The sequence below is a fragment of the Cinclus cinclus genome, chromosome 4, assembly GCF_963662255.1.
Source record: "Cinclus cinclus chromosome 4, bCinCin1.1, whole genome shotgun sequence".
NCBI lineage: Eukaryota > Metazoa > Chordata > Aves > Passeriformes > Cinclidae > Cinclus > Cinclus cinclus.
Window position 1 is genome coordinate 28,296,058 of NC_085049.1, and position 16,632 is coordinate 28,312,689.

A 16,632-nucleotide genomic window follows, 5' to 3' on the forward strand; every position below is an offset into this window, starting at 1 on the left:
CAGGCTGGCTCAGAGGTCCTTGTGTGCAGCCAAAGTGTGTGGCCAGCACAGCTCCTGTCACTGGCTGGAGGAACAGGGCAGGTGAATGGCACAGAGGGCTAAAGCCATGCTGCTCCAGTACCCACTCTGCAAACAGGTCCCTTGCACAGTGGGGCAGTGACCTGTGGTGAAGGACAGAGTCTGCAGGATGCCTACAGGGCTGCCACCTCTCCGGGGCAGCAGCTTCATGGAGCAAGATGCCAGCCAGCAGCCCTGGGCAGCTCAGATGAAGAAACAAAGGCTGCCAGCCCCCAGCCCTGCTTGGCCACCTGCTGCAATCCCTGCGGCTGGGGGTGAGGGCTCAGAGAAGAGTAGAAGCAAAGTTGCTGGAGCAGGAGAGAAGAGCTAGCACTGCAGCCAGTGGTTTACAGGTGGGAGAGCAGCGCAGGATTTGGCATCACACTGCCCTAGGTGCTTGTGTCTAAACTCCTACAGGAAGGCACACCCTGCCTGACCTCCCAAAAGCACAGCCCGGGGGCACTTGCTGCCAGTGATGAGAAAACAGGGAGCACGGGGGAAGGGCACTCAAGCAAAACTCTTCCAAAAGCCGGGCGAGGTTGAGGCCTAACACATTGCCTTATGCTTCCCAGCAGAGAGGCTGAAGGGAGCCAACACTGTGTGTGTCAGAGCCCGATTCCTCAACAGACACGAATGTGGCCAGCACAGAGCAGCAGAGCAGGGCCACAGGCGCTCCCTGCCATGATTGTCCCCACACTGTGCTCCCTCTTCAGCCCTGCACAAGCCCAGCACCCCGTGTCAGACCCTGGGCAGGCTCAGCCAACTCCAGTTGGCAGTCAGGACAAGTCACATCAGGCAAAATTGTGACCATGACTCCAGCAGTGCCTAAGTGTTTTCCAGCAGTTCCTACCATAATTCCAATATTGTAATGTGGTGGCACCCTCCAAGGGGCCAGGTAGACGCTCTCCAGCCTGGGGCACCCAAACTTTCCTCTAGCTCTGCCCAGCAGCACAGTCAGGTAGAGATATGGCACAGGGCTCTTTAGCATGTCCTCTGCAAGGACCAATCTACAACCATTAATCCAGAAAAGCTGGGCTGTTGCAGAGCTGCAAAGGTTAGGTCCAAGGTTCAGCCTCTTGTATCAGCAGCTGTCAAAGAGGGAAAACTAGGGCAATGGCATTTCCATTGGCATGAGATGAAAGCCCTGATTAGTAGTGATTACTTTAAAAGCACTGTTGATTTAAGAAGACAGAGATCAGGTGTTATGAAACCCTCATGTGCTCTGCCTGCATTTGTTCACAAATATGCCCACAGATCCCAAGAGTTTAGCATATGCAGAAACTGTGCTGTCTCCCTGCCTCACCCCTACAGGAGCAAATTTGATGAAGCTTCAGGGGCAAGAATAAGAAGTGCACTCCCAGGCACATCTTTTAAAACTGCAGCCCCCAAGTCAATGCACTGGAGCCAGCACCCTCTGCAGGGCAGCACAGGAGGAGAGGACTCATGCTGGCAGTGGCTGATAAGCCTACAGCCGACTCCACTCCTAGTACTTTGGCTCCTATACCTATTATCAACCAGTCATCTCTGCCCTTCATCCCTGGCCCCCTGTTGTCTCTCTTCTCAGCCTTTCTGCTGTCTGAGTACTTACCTATCACTCTCTCCCTTTCTCTCTGCTGCCACAACCTTCAGTATCAATTACCCATCCTTGAGGCATCCTTTGCTCTCAGCTTCCTGGCACCCCCTGTGCAGCATCTCAGGCTGTCCTTTCCTTTTGCAAAGGAACCACTGAAAGAAAAACCTCTTCCCTGAGTTGATCCAGACTGATTATTTGCTCCTTATTTTCCACCTTGCTCTTTTGTTACCTAACGTCAGGAAGATTTTGCCCTTGCAGATTTGCTGGCCCTCTCTCCAGAGCACGGCAAGCAGCTGGCATGCAGCAGCTGGCTGCAGGAGGACAGAAGTCACCAGCACTCCCAGGGTGACACATGCATCCAGCCAGATCTGTTCAACATGCAAACACCCAACTCACCTGAACCCAGCACAGGTCTCCCCCAGGCAAGCCCCTCCCGTCCTATCCTTTCCTGTCCCACTGGAGTCCAGGCAGGGAATCCACTGCGTGCCAAAGAGATACAGCAAGAGTTAAGGCAGAGACTACGTTCTCTCCTCCTCCTGTCCCACCCCTTCCACCAGCTCCCCCCATCAAATTATCACCCAACTCATGTGTGGGTGGTGGGACATAGGGAAGGGAGGTGCATCAGGGCAGAAGAACTTTCCCCCCTATTCCCTTAGAGCATGCACCTCTCCAGACCTTGAACTGTGGCACTGACAAGAAAGCAAGATGAGAAAGCAGCCAGAGGCAGGCAAGGTAAAGGCCCAGAGTTTGAAAATATCAACTACAGTAGTCAGGGAGTAACTCCATAACCTCTTGATCTCTGCAGGGCAGGCTCTCTCCCCTTGCAGACCCCACAACATGGCCCAGGCTGGCTGCCACATATTCCCACTGTTCTATGGCTCCACCACTTTAGTAGGGTAGGTGCATCCCTCAATGTCATCCTACAAACACGCAGAATTAATCTCCACAGAGCATTACATTAAACTTTCTGTGGCCAAGCTCAAGTCTCACCAACACTATCAGGTAGGTAGAGCAAAAGGCAAAGCATGGGTGAAGAAGGAACATTTTCTCTGAGTTCACACAGCCCCCTCCATGCCTGTGCCATATGCTGACAACACAAACACAGCTCATGGGACAGAGCTCTGTCAGCAAGGAGAGGCATTGCTGGACTCTTTATAGTGTCTGGGTGCTCACCCCTCTGTGGCTTTGCCCTGGCAGCTTTCTTTGTATCCATCTCAGCCCTGATGCGCTTCTCCAGAGCTTCTCATGACCAACACCAGTAGCAGGCAGTTACACCATTCCAGTTACACCATTTTTCTCAAGATACTTCAGCTCAGCTTTTCCCTTTTTTAATGGCTGTGTTTAATGCTATCACTCTTTTGTCTTTTGCTTTGTCTGCTAATGTGCCTGTCAAATTCTTATTGACCTTTTCACTTATCCATGTGGTCAAACCAGAGCAGCATGGAGAAGGGAACATGGGACATATCCAACACACGCTCAGCTGTGTCTGGACTCACCAGAGGAGCATTTCTCAGCCCCTCAGTGGGAAACACGGGAGCTGACAAAAGTCCTCAATGCCACAGTGTGGGGAAGAAGTAGGTTCACCTGCCTGCACACTCTATAGAGGTTGTTTGCAATGCAGTCTCTAAAAAATCCTCCATGGGTGTTGGAAGCCAATGAATCAGATCCCATTAGAGCATCCTGGATTGCCCTGCGGACAAATGATGCTGGAGAGATGCGTAAGGGGAATCAACTCTGGACTGAGTGGGATCCTCAGGATAAACCACAGAGGCCAGGTCTGGAGGCAGTAAGGAAAAACATCCCCATTTACTTGGGGCTGTTTCTGGGATTAAACTTTCCAAGCATGCCATTTTCAAAGCTCTTGGCTTCCACCTACCCCATGGGCTACTTGAGTGGTCCCATACCCAAAGAAATATTGTGACATCTGGCATCAACATCAGACGGGACAGGCTCCACCTTTTGCCTTTTAGGGGCTGTCTCCAAAGTCCTGAAAGACTGCAAAGTGAAGGGCATGTGCTGGCTTTGCATCACCTCTGACTCTACTCGTGGAGGACAGTGCCACTGCCTGTCCTGTCACGGAGAATTGGCATGATCCAACACAATGAGGAAAAGGTGCAATAGAGGTTATCCAGATATGAAAAGGGGATTGAGATAACCCTAGGTAACCAGAGCTGACCTAAAAACTTGCTTTATCCATACTGAAGTATTTCACAGGAACATCACAGGGGTTTTGCAAAGATGTAGATGGGAAATGACCTGTGACATTAAGGTAAAACAAGAAGAAAGTCAACCTAAATGAAAACTTTATCCAGCTATGTATGAAAATCACTCTCCAGGAGGTAAAAAATAAAAAAAAGGCTATTTCTGGAAGGTACCAGAAGTTACACTCAGGTTTCAGAGTTTCCCACCAGGCAATAATTCACAAGGCTTTAAAATCATGCTATGGGCAGGGGCACATTTATCTCTCACCCCAGCTTCCATGTGAGGGATTTCACTGGTGTGATGACCCAGACTGAAAAGCAAAAACCACATTCTGAGCAGTTCAGCTGGTGGGCTACAGATTGTGCTCAGTCCCCTGCCAGGAGAGAGAGCAAGGAAAGGGGTGATGTACTCCCTGACCACCAGTTGCCACCTTCACCAGCAGAGTCAGCCCTAAGCAGGCACTCTGGGCTGAGCAGCTGTGTAGGTAGGACAGGGCTGCTAAGGATGTGACAATCTGACCGCAGGTCACCCCAGGATGTGTGCTCTTCCTCCATAAGTGTGGGTGAGGTTGCTCTTTAACACTCATCCTCTAAAGAGGAGCACTGCTTGCAATAAATCCTGGACATGTCTAAAGCACACCCATCCCCAGGCAGCATGAACCCCTCCCAGCCCTGGGACCCCCTATTGTGACCAGCTCACACACCAGCAGCACTCAGATCTCCACAGTTCTCCCACAGCACATCCTGGGGAAGCCCCATCACTGCACCCAAGGGTGCACAGAAGTGGGAAAGCACTGCTGTCCAACCACGCAGAGGTGCCTGCTCCCTCTGCAGCTGTCAGCTCAGAGCCAGCTACATGGGTTTCCATTCCTTCTCATGAGCAGAGGAAGAAAACTCTCTTTGCAAGGACCAGATTCCCTCAATCTGCCAGGCTCTGGGCAGCTGGGGACAAGAACTCAACCTTTGCCCTGACAGATGGCTGACCCCAACCTCAGATCTGTCCCGCACCTCCTCAAAGGTGTACTCCCCCCATCCTGCTCATCGCCTGCCAGCTGGCAGTGCCCTCTTGTCTCTCCTTTTACCATTTATTTTCTCAGAACACATGCTGGCTTTTCCTATCATCTGAATGTCCCCACCCTTTCCTCCCTTTCAGGCAGTTCTGACATGCCTGCTGAAGAGTCAGCCCAGAGCAGGCTCTGCCAACCTCAGCCCACGCCAGAGCCATGCTCCCTGGCAGCAGTGAGTCCTGGGCTCCTGAGCCAGTAAGACACGAGGCTTCAAGCCAAAACGAGTCAAATCTCCCCCTAGCCCCAATTTTGGGAGGGGTCTGTCAGCATGACACCGCATGGATATTAGCTATGTGCTTTACAAACATTAGAGGTTGCAGAGGCAGTCACTTGGGACAGTTGTTAGACACAGTGGAGCCTGCAACCCTGGCTGCCCCCTCGTTGGGTCACCTGCAGAAGAAACCACCACTGCCCTCGTTTGTCCAGACTAATCCCATCTTTTAACAGTTTTGCTAACAGAATAGAAGAAATGCTGATTGCCCCATGGGGCAGCAGCAGCGCTGATGCTTCTTTAGTTAAGAACATTCCTTGCTGACTGAACACTATGTTTGCAGGGGATTTTCCCACAGGCATTGGTATAATTTATTTTTCATGTTTATGGCTAATTTCTGCTTGAGTAAGCCTGTGACTTCTGACAACAGTTTCACTGTAACTAATCACAAGCGAACATAACCAAAGCAACAAGAGCTAATGAGGCCCCACAGAACCCTGATGGGCTCCAGCAGCCACAGCACCGCTCCTGTGCCAGGCTCCTCGGGAAGAGGAGGCTGCCAGGAGCCTTTATCTGTGAAAGTACAGGCAGGGTGAGACATCCCCTTTTTCACAGCATCCCTGGTATGGGAGAGGATGAGGCTAGGAAAAATGGTGTAGGAGCCCAGCGTCAGTAATAAAGATGGTCAGGAGGAGGGAGGACTGGCAATGCTGGGGAGACATCTGTAGTCTAACATCCTCTCTGAGTTGCACATCAGAGACCAAGAGGACCACAGAACAAAGGTAGGCAGAGGACACATGGGTATGTGTCTGTTTGCTCCTGCTTTCCCTCCCTGCTCCCTCAGGGCAGCTGAGCCTGGTGCTGTGGGACATGTGACAGCAAACACCTCTGATGCACAGGGCACAAGGAGACAAAGGTCAAGGTCAGATGGAGACACAGAGAGGCGCCTGTTGCTGCTGCCCAAGGTGTTGCAACTCTGGGAAGGTCAGGTGTAGACGGGGTAACAAAACCACTGGTAACTTCTTGGAATTAACAGCTTCTCCAGTGTGCCTTTGTGCTCCCCCACACATGCTTCCCTTATCTGCTCCAGGCAGATCCCCCTCTGGCAGGCAGCTAACCATGTTAGCACACAAGGGCTCAGCCAAATGCCCTGCTCTGTGGGATATGCTCATTTGCACCCGCCTGTAGGACACGCTTAACAGATTATTTGGGGATCTCTGCTTCACAGGATTATGTATCCCATGAGTTAACATCATCTTACTTTGTTCTCTCCATTTATGGCCCATGGCACCCAACACATTCACTTTTCTTGTCACGAAAATGTGCAACACGACTCACAATACATAATTCTGCAATAGCCATGGAAAACTGCCTTGTAGCTATCACTAAAGGCAAAAGGAAAAAGAAATCTCAAGCATCTGCTCAAACATCCCAGGATTTGGGATGCTCTCCATGACAGTAGATGCATCCTCATCCATGAGTCTGTCCCTGAGATCTGAAGTCTCTCCCCTGCCCTATGTGAGCATCTCCATCCATGGACAAGGGAAAGCTGAGTTTTCTCCCCAGGCACCACTGACACAAAAAGGGAAAAGTAGAGCCTCATTTTCATGGACAGATGGATGGACAGGTCATCCTTTCCAAGCAACAATGACCTGGCGCAGAATCTCAGGGACTTCTTTATTTTTAGGTGAACTTAGCATTTGAAAAAAGAAAAAAAATATAAATAAATAAATAATCAAAAACAAAAAAATAAATCAAACAAACTAAACAAAAAAAACTATGATCACCAACACAAAACAAGCCATGAAAAGAAAAATTCCTTAATCTCATGCCCATTATCCAGTAAGTAATGGGTTGAGTTCTTGGGCTAATTTGTAGGTTTTGGATTCTGAAGGTGGGAAATACTCAATGACCACACACCTCTTGTCTAAATGTAGATCAGTGTCTCCCCAGCTGGCAAAAGTACAGTGCAAATTCCACAGACTACAATGCTGATCTTGAATTCAATGAAAATCTCTTTCACTGTATTCCAAATCATAAACTGTATGCTGAAATTGCCATATTCTCAATTTCATCAAAAATTCTTTTTAAGCATGGGGTCTTAAAAGTGCTGTGGAAAAAAATGTCATGTCTGGAAATTTCAAATAAATTAATTTCAGATTTGGCCATCAACCTTTTCAATGAGAAAGATAGAATATATTTGATTCATATCTCAAGCCAAGTATCATCAAGTCTAATACTTTGCTTAAAGTCATGTCAGAAATAAGAAACTTAAATAAGAATATTCAGCAAAACCTTTGGTTCTCTTGCTTATCTGACCTGCCTAGCTCATCCAAAGCTTTACAGCAATTGGGTCATGTAAGAACACAGGCTTGGGAGGTTTCCTGGCTCATATGTAACCAGATCAATAAACCACATGCCAAATTCACTGAACATCAGTCTATTTTGAAACAAAGCAAGTCAAAAGCCTTTCAGCAAACTCACACTTTGCCTACATGCAGCCAAGCAGACTTTTACATCAGCCAGATTTCAGAGATAGCTGCGGACAACTACTGCTTTCTATTATGGTTAAAATATCTTCCCAGTGGGACAAACCTCTTACAGATATTACTGGAAAATGAAAGTATAATTCTGTTTAAAGTAAAAATTACATGAATAAAAATATCTGTTGCTAGTACTTCTGTATTGAACACAGTTCTCTCCTTTAGAGAAGCAATTTTTACCAGCCAGTTCCATATCCAAGTGGCAGGGCAGCTGGTTGGCTCCATCTTCCATTATGTTGTGGGTCTCTTCCAAAAGGGGATTTTCCTGGATTCCTCACTTCTTCACTACCCTTAGCTCGTGCACGAAGCACAGTGGTAGCAGGGGAATCTGGAGCTCTGAGGCTTTGAGGCTGACTACAAAAATTGTGGCAGCCAGTTGAGGTCCCAGCTTCCCGGTGTTCTCCAGAGGCAGGCAGGGAGGGAGGCATGCAGAAACTTGAGGTTTTGATGTGGGAGGTGCAGACCTACCAAGGGGGCAACCCATGGTTGTGCAGGCAGCCTAGCAAAAGGAACCCAATCCACCTCACAGTCCCTGTGGAAAATAGGGTGGGGAAAGGGACGACAGGCTGGCAAGGAGATGAGGCGTCCACAGCCATGCTGGAAGAGAGCCAGTGAAGCTCGGTGGGTGCTCCTTCCTGCAGGTTAAATCGGCACCATCACTGAGCCTCCCAGCAGCAAATCCCCTCAGCACCTGGCGCTCATCCAACTTTCACAGCCTCCATTAGCGAAAGTCCAGTCCGTAACTCCTTTCCACACAGACCTGTGTCCCATCTCAGCTTTCCAGGCTCCAAGAATATAAACTAGGGGAAACTAAGGCCAGGAAAACCAAACTCGGGAACTTGTCATTGCCTAGAGGACTAAATCCCTTCGTGCCACAGCTGGGAGCGCCGTTCTGAGATCACCGCTCCCTGTGGGAAGCAGATGTCCTCAGAGAAAACCTCCACAGGGCACCGGGAAGGAAGGCGAGGGGGGCGGCCGGGTCACCGGGGCCAGCGTCCCTCCCTCGGCCGCGCCGCCCGCGGGGCCCTGCCCGAGCCACGCCTGAGGGCCTGGGGCCCCCTGGTGGCCAACGGCGCGGATTGAGCTGATTCTCTTCCATTCGCTTCCATTCGCTCCCATCCGAGTGCTCCTCTGCCCGCCGCAGCAGCAGCCTCGGCTGTAACGTGGTGCCCACCTTGTGTGCTTCAGGAAGCTGAGCGCCTCCGGCTGCTGGCTCAGCTCCGTCCAGGCTCCAGCTTCCTCAGGGTTTCCTGGGAGCCATCCAGCTTCCCAGGGTTACGTGTCCTCTGGCTGCCCTCCTCAGATGCTGGGGTTACAGCACTCAAAACACAAACTCTTTGAGTTTTATTTCTTTTACCCAAAAAGCCTGGGTAACGAGAGGCCCTGTTTGTTGACATAACATGCAGATTCCGTTTCCAGCACTCAGCCCTTCTTCCATTCACAGGAAAAGCGAAACGATGCTCCAGAGCACCTGGAAGGTAGTCAGCACAGAAAAAGACACAGACCTGCAGAGGCAAGGGAGAGTTTCCCATGATCCCTCACTTGCAAGAAGAAAACACAAATCCACATTCTCCTCTCAGACCCCAAGAACAGCCAAGTGACTCATCAGACAGATGACACTTTTGTCTGAGAGCTGGCAGTGGCTCCAGCAGAAGGTGGCATTGCACTTCACCAGGGTACCCCTGGACTACCACTTAGAGAAGCCTCTGAACCACTGTTCCCTGTTTTCCTTCCTACCCTAACAAAGCTTCCTCTCCTCTGGCCACCTTCCCATATCACTGTGCAACAGAGATCCAGACCTGGATGCCCAGTACAGCTCGGCTGACACACATCTCACCTAAAATGTTGTCGGCAAAGAATGCCAGTGGGACAAAAGAGAGACAGAGGAGACCTAGTCAGGAAAAACATCGATTTAATGGAATGAATGGAGAAGATCCCAAAGTCCACACTGGAGGCACAGCTGTGAGACTGACACTCTTTACTCCAGGGTCAGTCCTTCCTTTCTGCCCACCAGAAGCCTGGGGATGCTCAGGAACACTGGTGCTTGATGTGCCCCTTCAGAGCTCTCTCCAAGGAGAGAATTAAGGTGCATTGCTAACTCCACGCAGACCCATCCCCTTGGTAGCCTCTTCCTCAGCCCTTCAAACCTTCTAGAGAAGGGAGCTCAGCCCAGAAATCCCTCTCTTCTTGGCGAGTGAAAAATCCTTCTGTTATCCAACAGATAGCAAATGCTGTGTAGAAACCATCCTGGGGGGAGGAAGGGAGAGCCACACTGGTCCTAGCAGTGAGATTCAAGCTCTGTCAGCATCAGGAGGCCAGCTCTGGTGGAGGGAAGGGGCTGTTCTGCGCCTGGCATGGAAGGCAAGTCTTCAAGTGGGCAGGTGAGTTGGCGGAACCTCTGAAAGGCAAAGACAGGCACTTAACACAGCTGCAAGGACAAAAGGTGACTTGGCCCCCCGCTACCAGTCATGGGTTTCATTCAGCCAGCCAGCCCAGCTGCAGATGTGGTCCCTAAATGCCAGAGATGCCAAAAATAAGGACAGTCAGTACTTCAGAAAGTGAGGGGATAAACTCATCTTCCAACCGCTTGTCCCAAGGCAAGTACTGAGCACATGAGACATCTAACACAAGGATAATGCAGGAAAGCTCTGTCCTCCATTTGCTCCAGACCAGGGTTAGAAAACAGTCTGAAGGAAGGTTGGTGACCAAGTACCTCCAGGTCATGCCCTCCATCAGCACAGAGCCTGTGCACACAGGATTTGCTTTAACTGGCACAAGTTCATAAGGGGTTACTCTCATACCACATCATGCTGTGCAGCCTTGACATGCCCTTACAACTGTTTCCACTCCTTCCTATCTGTGCTGGACACAGGGGTCAGGGAGACAGGGAAAGACCTCAGGACTCTTTGGGAAACCACACCCTGAAATCATGAGCAGGACAGACCCAGAGCACCAAGACTGATGGGAATTCCAAATTCTCCTCCATTCCAATTCTACGGCCTCAGCACAGACTGGTGAACTCAGCTGATCATAATGCTCAGGGGATCTGGAGGTTTCTCAGAGCAAGTCCTCAAGCCTCAGTTAAGGACAGCATCTTTATCCTCTCCATCTAATGACTTTTTTCCTGGTGGTACTTGTGAAGAGACAGAAGAGATGAAAAAAGGGCACCACGAGGCAGCAGCCAGTTTGGAGCAGCCTCCAGCAAGGCTGAACTTATAAAAACAGGTCTGTTATAGCAATTATCTCATTTCACTTATTTATTCTGGGCTCCTTGCTAATCAACCTGCAACACACAAATGATTCCGCTACAGGGCTGGAGTTCAACACAGAAGCACAGCCCATGCCCTGACCCCAGAGCACCAACCTCACCTCTCTGAGGGAGCCTTTGATGGTGGAGAGTTTGTAGACGATCCAGAGAGGGATGCACACCATTGAAGAGAGGGCCAGAAGCCAGCCCAGGGTGTCTCCCCACCACGGGTACACATACTTCTTGTTGTATGTCAATGGGGTGTATTTGATCAAAGAAAACAGAAAAGTTGCCTGGCAAGGTGAAAGAGACCAAGAAAAAAAGAGAAGGAAAATCAACACCATGATCAAAGACTCATGGTAAAAAGGAGCACCTCAGGGCAGCAACAGAGGAGACATCCGTTAAACAGGGTTTGCTGGGACAGTCCCCACGGGTAACAGTGGTCATGGCATCAAGGGACCTGTCCCACCAGCAAACACTTCTGCCACAGCTGAGCCTCTCCCCATTGTTGCGCCCCACACCTGGCTCCCAAAGCTACAAGCACAAATTACAAAAGGTCCCCACAGTCCAGGCCATATAACCCCTGTATATATGCAGGTGCCTGTATCTCAGAGGTACCCAGCTCTGCCCATCTTCCTCCCCACAGCTCTTCCTCCTGTGTGTCCTCACCATGCAAACTGCAGGGGTGATGAAAAGCCAGCAGTATTTGATGATGGGCCAAGGCCTGTAGCCGATCATATCTTCAATGTTATCGTAGAAACGCTCAGCACCTGCAGAAGAAGGCAAGGATGGGATCCTTCCCTGCCACCAGGGAAGGAGGACAGCAGGGTCTGCATGTCCGTGGGTCTGCTTTACCACTGTGAATATAGCGCAATAGCCTCAGCGTAGTCAACAGTCAGGTCAGGAAGCTCCTCAGGAGTGTGGCCAGCTTCGGTCTTTGTCCTGGACTACCTTCCTATACCCCCAAAACAGCTCAGTAGGACAGCAGGAGCAGCCTCTCGGCATCTCCAAAGCTAGGACCTCAGCCCAGGTTTTTACCCATACCTGGTGACTGTCAAGACTGAGAGAGGGCTCTCAAAAATGTTTGAGTCTCAAGCCCTCGGAACACAGGTTGAGAAAATATTTTTCACACAGCTCCAATTCCCCAAGAAAAGAGGGTCTTAAAAGCAGGACCACATAGGAACATGCAGGGGATATTTGCCAAGCAGATCCCCCAGGGTGTTGTGTGAGTAAGTCCCTGCCAGTTGAGTCCAGGGGCACCAAAGCAAAGGTTTAGATTCTGCCTTGCATTGTGAAGCAATCACCAAGTTGAGCTACTGACCAACATTTTGAGAATGAACCAGACAAGACTGTGAGAGGCCAGAGCTGTGGACCCACCCTAGTTCATACTCACCATAGACCCAGGCGATGCAGAGAGTCTCAAAGATGGCCACAAAGAGCAGGCACATGCCACTGGCAGCATAGTAATCAAAGAGCTGAAAGACATACATCCCACCCTGGGAAGGCCCAAGTGGGCAGCAAGGTGAGAGAGAGGGGAGAAAAATCAGGCAAATGCTATAGCCAGAGCAGGAAACAAACTCAGTATGTTTCCCAGAGCTGAAGGCATCTCCCTCTCTGGGACAGAGTTTTCGCCCACAGAAAATGCACACACCTTGTGCGCAAGGCCTGACAGAGACATGCAGCCACACTGCTGTTCTCAGGAGTCTCTGCAACCCCTCATTTCAGTGCAGGGCAGCACAGCAGATGGCAACTGACTGCCAGAGATTATGGGGATATTTTGGGAGAAGACAAAACCTAGGCAGCTCTTGTAGCTAGATGTGAAGATGGAAACCCCCTTTAAGATGGGCAATCTATCTGATTGACTTTAAAGTCCCAATCTACAGAAGGAAATAACTGCATGCAGCCTGGCTGTTTCACTGCCCAGGTCTGCAGGGCTGCCTAAAAAATGGGCCTGTGGGTTTGTCCAGGCATGATGTTGCACATACAATATCAGAGACAGCTTTTCCAAAAGCTGTGCCCAAATTAATACAGAAAGTGCCAAGAGCATTCTGGCAGCATCAATCCACACACACACTGCTAGGCAGAGTTAAAAGTTTTAAATTAGAACAGTTTAGCTTCCACGCAATTAATCACAAGGATAATAAAGAGCATTTAAGTATAATAGATAAGGGGTGCACTCAGACTTGATAAGTTTCCTTATAGCAAGTGTTCCTGTAACTCCATTCAGGAAGGAAGAGGGCAAGGGCACTCCCCTTCCCATGCAGCAGACAACAGCTGTAAATGTTTGGGGTGTGTCAAGATAATTTTATAACCAAAACACAGGCTGTCCAGAGCTCCAGGTATCAGTCTTGGCAGGACAAGTATCAGGACTGCGACTGGCACAAGGGATAAGGGTGGGAAGGGACAACATGAATGGCATGAGAAGGGCAGGCCCAGGACAGCAGGATGGGACTCAGCAGCAATCTCTTGGCCCCAGGGCAGACCTCACCATCCACCAGGTCCCACTCTGTCCTGTCAAGCCACCATGCAGCTGGTCTGAGCCCAAAATACCTCTGTGAGCATCACCAAGCCAACCAGATAAGAGAGGATGGAGACCAACAGGATGAGGGTCTCCCGGCGGTTCTTCTTGCGGAAGATGGTGGGGTACATGTCCACAAGAGCTGTCACAAGACTCTCCACGCAGACAAACTGCAAAAAAGCAGACATCCCACGTCTGTCACTCCATCCTGACCAGCTTCCCAGCCCCACTGGCTCCCCCCCAGCCAAGTTGAAGCCTGTCCTGAAGAGGGAGTGGCTTTTGTCTGGTAGGGAATCACTCCACTCCTGCAGCTTTACCTGGCTGTCCAGTCCCAGCAAAACAACCATCAGGAAGAAGAAGCATGCCCAGAGTGGGGAGAAAGGCAGCATGACCACAGCCCGAGGGTAGGCGATGAATGCCAGGCCAGGCCCTGCAGGGAGAAGGGTTTTCAGAGCAATGACGCAGCAGCAGCACAGCACAGCTGGTTCAGACCCGCTTGACACAGCCATCCAGCCAAGGCACAGCTTGTGGCCATGCAGCCTGTCACTCCAGTAATACCCGTGCTCTGTGTGAAACTCAGGCTCCTGGAGCAGGGAAGGAGTGGCAGGAAGGGAGGCAAGGGGACACGGCAACCTCTGGCTGCTTCACTGTTGCAGTGATTGGCAGCCAGAGACCGAGCCCAGGGAGCACAGCACAAGCCTGGGCCATATGCCATGCAGTCACCTCAGCACCCTCTCCACAAGACAGCAGCTGCCTAACCCCAGCCCTCACCATTAGAGACAGTTTTTATTAGGCTCAGACCACAGCTACTGCAGCTCAGTACTTCGTGAATACACACTAATTTGTTCTCATTTCTGCCTGCTTTTTGGAGACAGAGAGCAAGGGATGGGAATCTGCAGCTGCTGGCATCCCCCAGTTGCTGGGGGCTCAAGTGGCAGCACTTCCACAGCCCCATCCCACCAGGGTCTCCACTCACCTGACTCGGCCACCTCAGCGATGGGCACACCCTGCTCCTCTGCCATGAAGCCCAGGATGGAGAAGATGGCAAAGCCAGCCACAAAGCTGGTGCCACTGTTGAGGAAGCACAGGGCCACACAGTCCCTGGGAGAAGGGGGCAAAGCGTAAGCCAGGTATGACCCGCATCCCATGGCAGCCCCCCAGGGCAGCACCTGCTTTTCTGTCCCAGCCACTGTGTCTCTCCCAACGCACCTGCAGCTTGACTCAGCACCAGGAGCTGCAGAAAGATTCCCCAGGCTGGACAATGCAGAAGGACCCCTCCAAGGGAAGCCTTGTCCAAGGACAGGATAAGGATGCATCGCTCACCTAAGCTTGCTTGTGAGATAGTCTTCCCACATATCTAAATGCCAGGGTTTGTTTTTTTTTTTTTTCTGTTTTTTTTCCTCTCTCCCCTGGTCCCTCCTGTAGCAGCATGTAACAGTTTATTTTTGTCTGAGAAGGGAACATGTTTTTTTCCTTAATAGATTTCTCAGTTACAATCTTCTGGGTTCTCAGCACTACTAGGTATCTCCCGGTTTTTGCATTATGAGAAAAAGATAATCACAGCCATCCAATTTATTTTCTCTGATCTATTTCCTTTTGTCTGTTTCATCTCATTCTCATCCATCAACACTTTAAACTGAACATCTCTTATCTATCCAATTCCTTTTCACGCTCGAGTCTCCCTAGTCCTCTTGTGATTGCAACCCTGGGGACAACAATAACATTTGCAGCATCATTCTGAGATATTCTGAATCAAACTGAATGCACCCCTTCTGGCATTTTATGGCCTGCTCTGACTTTATTAAATGCTACTCTGCAAATCTAGTGTGATTTTTCTGTATCAGTCTTTAGTTATATAGCATTTTTAGGGCTTCATGCTCCTGCTTACATGTTAACTAGGTCAGAGACCCTGCATCATACAAATTCAAATTATTCCTTCCAAAGCACAGATCTTTGTATTGTCAAGGACTGCACAGTACCTAGCACCATTCCTCTGCCTTTGCATTTGGTTTCTAAGGCCCAGTAAATCTCCCAGCCGGAAAGGAAGGCCACACTCCACCAATCCCAGCCACCCAATGGGAGGCCCAAGACAGAACCTCATTTCTCCAGTTGTTATAAAGTGCTTGCTTGCTCTCCACTCAAATTATATTCTCAGTAATTTCATACAAATTCTCACATGTTTCAAACAGTTCCTTGTCCCTCCTGGTGTTTCTCCCTCTTTCCCCTGGAAGTATCCATGACAGGTCAAACCCTCCTTGGAAAGGCATGGGCTGGAAGGTGTTCTCCCATTATCTGGAAGTTGGGAAGGGGTGTCATGGTAGAGAGTAAAATGAGGGGATGGCCAGATCAAAGAGATCTCTGCAGATTTACACCTGAAAGGGAGCCAGGAAGATGTGAAGAATTCCCTTGCTGTGACAGAAAACAAGAAATGGTTGATAGTGTTTGATGCCACCTTGGACCACTGCTATATGAACAATGGATTTCACTGCCCACATCCTTTTCCAGGTCACCAAAGGTTACACCTGGCCTGATATAACAAAGTGGGGCACCATGCTGATGTCTCTCTCCCCTGCTAAATCCTGGTTCTGTCTTCTTATCCAAACTATAAGTAGAGTACAGGACTGACTCATTAAAACTGGGTCCATGCCTGGGTAAGGTTAGTGGAAGGCTTGACACCAAAACTAAGACCAGTGTTCCTAGAAAAGCCAAACAGCATTTAGGATAGAAGCACAGCACCATGTGCAGACAGAGGTCTCTCCCCTTTCTACAGCAACTCCCAGCTGCAGCTACAGAAGGTCTTTATAACCCTGTTGTTGAGCAGCCCCTGTCATCATCTCCACGTTACATATTAGGCTGGGAAAGCAAAGGGCTAATGTCCAAGGACATGTTGAAGGCCAGAAACAGCTCCATTATCTCTTCCTTTCCTACAGCTTTTTCTCTCAAAACTGAATGTGGGGGAAGGGACATGAAAAGAAACAGGCATCCTAGCCCAGCTGTTGTTGTAGAGGCAGCCCTGTAGCAAGAACGAACCCCTAAAGTGAAGAAAGATGCCAACCAGGGATTATGTAGCCAGTGGTGTGCCTGGACCCTAAATAGCAACAAACACAATTTTGAATTCAAAAGATGGGGGGAAAAGTCAGTGCCAGGAGCAACCCAATCAGCAGAGAAAGCATGGGAAGAGAGGTGGCCTCTTCTCACACAAGCCTTTAAACCCT

At 49.9% G+C, this 16,632-nt stretch overlaps 1 protein-coding gene across 3 annotated transcripts in view; it reads right to left on the reverse strand.

Annotated features, from left to right (window-relative positions):
* Positions 1-9,547: 9,547 nt before the first annotated feature.
* The window catches only part of LOC134043493 (sodium- and chloride-dependent GABA transporter 2), a 31,523-nt gene continuing 24,438 nt past the window's right edge, over positions 9,548-16,632 (reverse strand). For 2 of the 3 annotated variants that reach the window (XM_062491880.1, XM_062491879.1), the window contains 7 exons: positions 14,394-14,518; positions 13,735-13,847; positions 13,450-13,587; positions 12,293-12,395; positions 11,569-11,669; positions 11,022-11,192; positions 9,548-10,050 (listed from right to left, as the gene is read on the reverse strand). In XM_062491880.1, coding sequence (XP_062347864.1) covers positions 9,931-10,050; positions 11,022-11,192; positions 11,569-11,669; positions 12,293-12,395; positions 13,450-13,587; positions 13,735-13,847; positions 14,394-14,518 — 871 coding nt within the window. In that variant the 3' untranslated portion in view covers positions 9,548-9,930. The remainder of the gene's footprint in view (positions 10,051-11,021; positions 11,193-11,568; positions 11,670-12,292; positions 12,396-13,449; positions 13,588-13,734; positions 13,848-14,393; positions 14,519-16,632) is intronic. The other variant, XM_062491881.1, reaches the window with a different exon arrangement.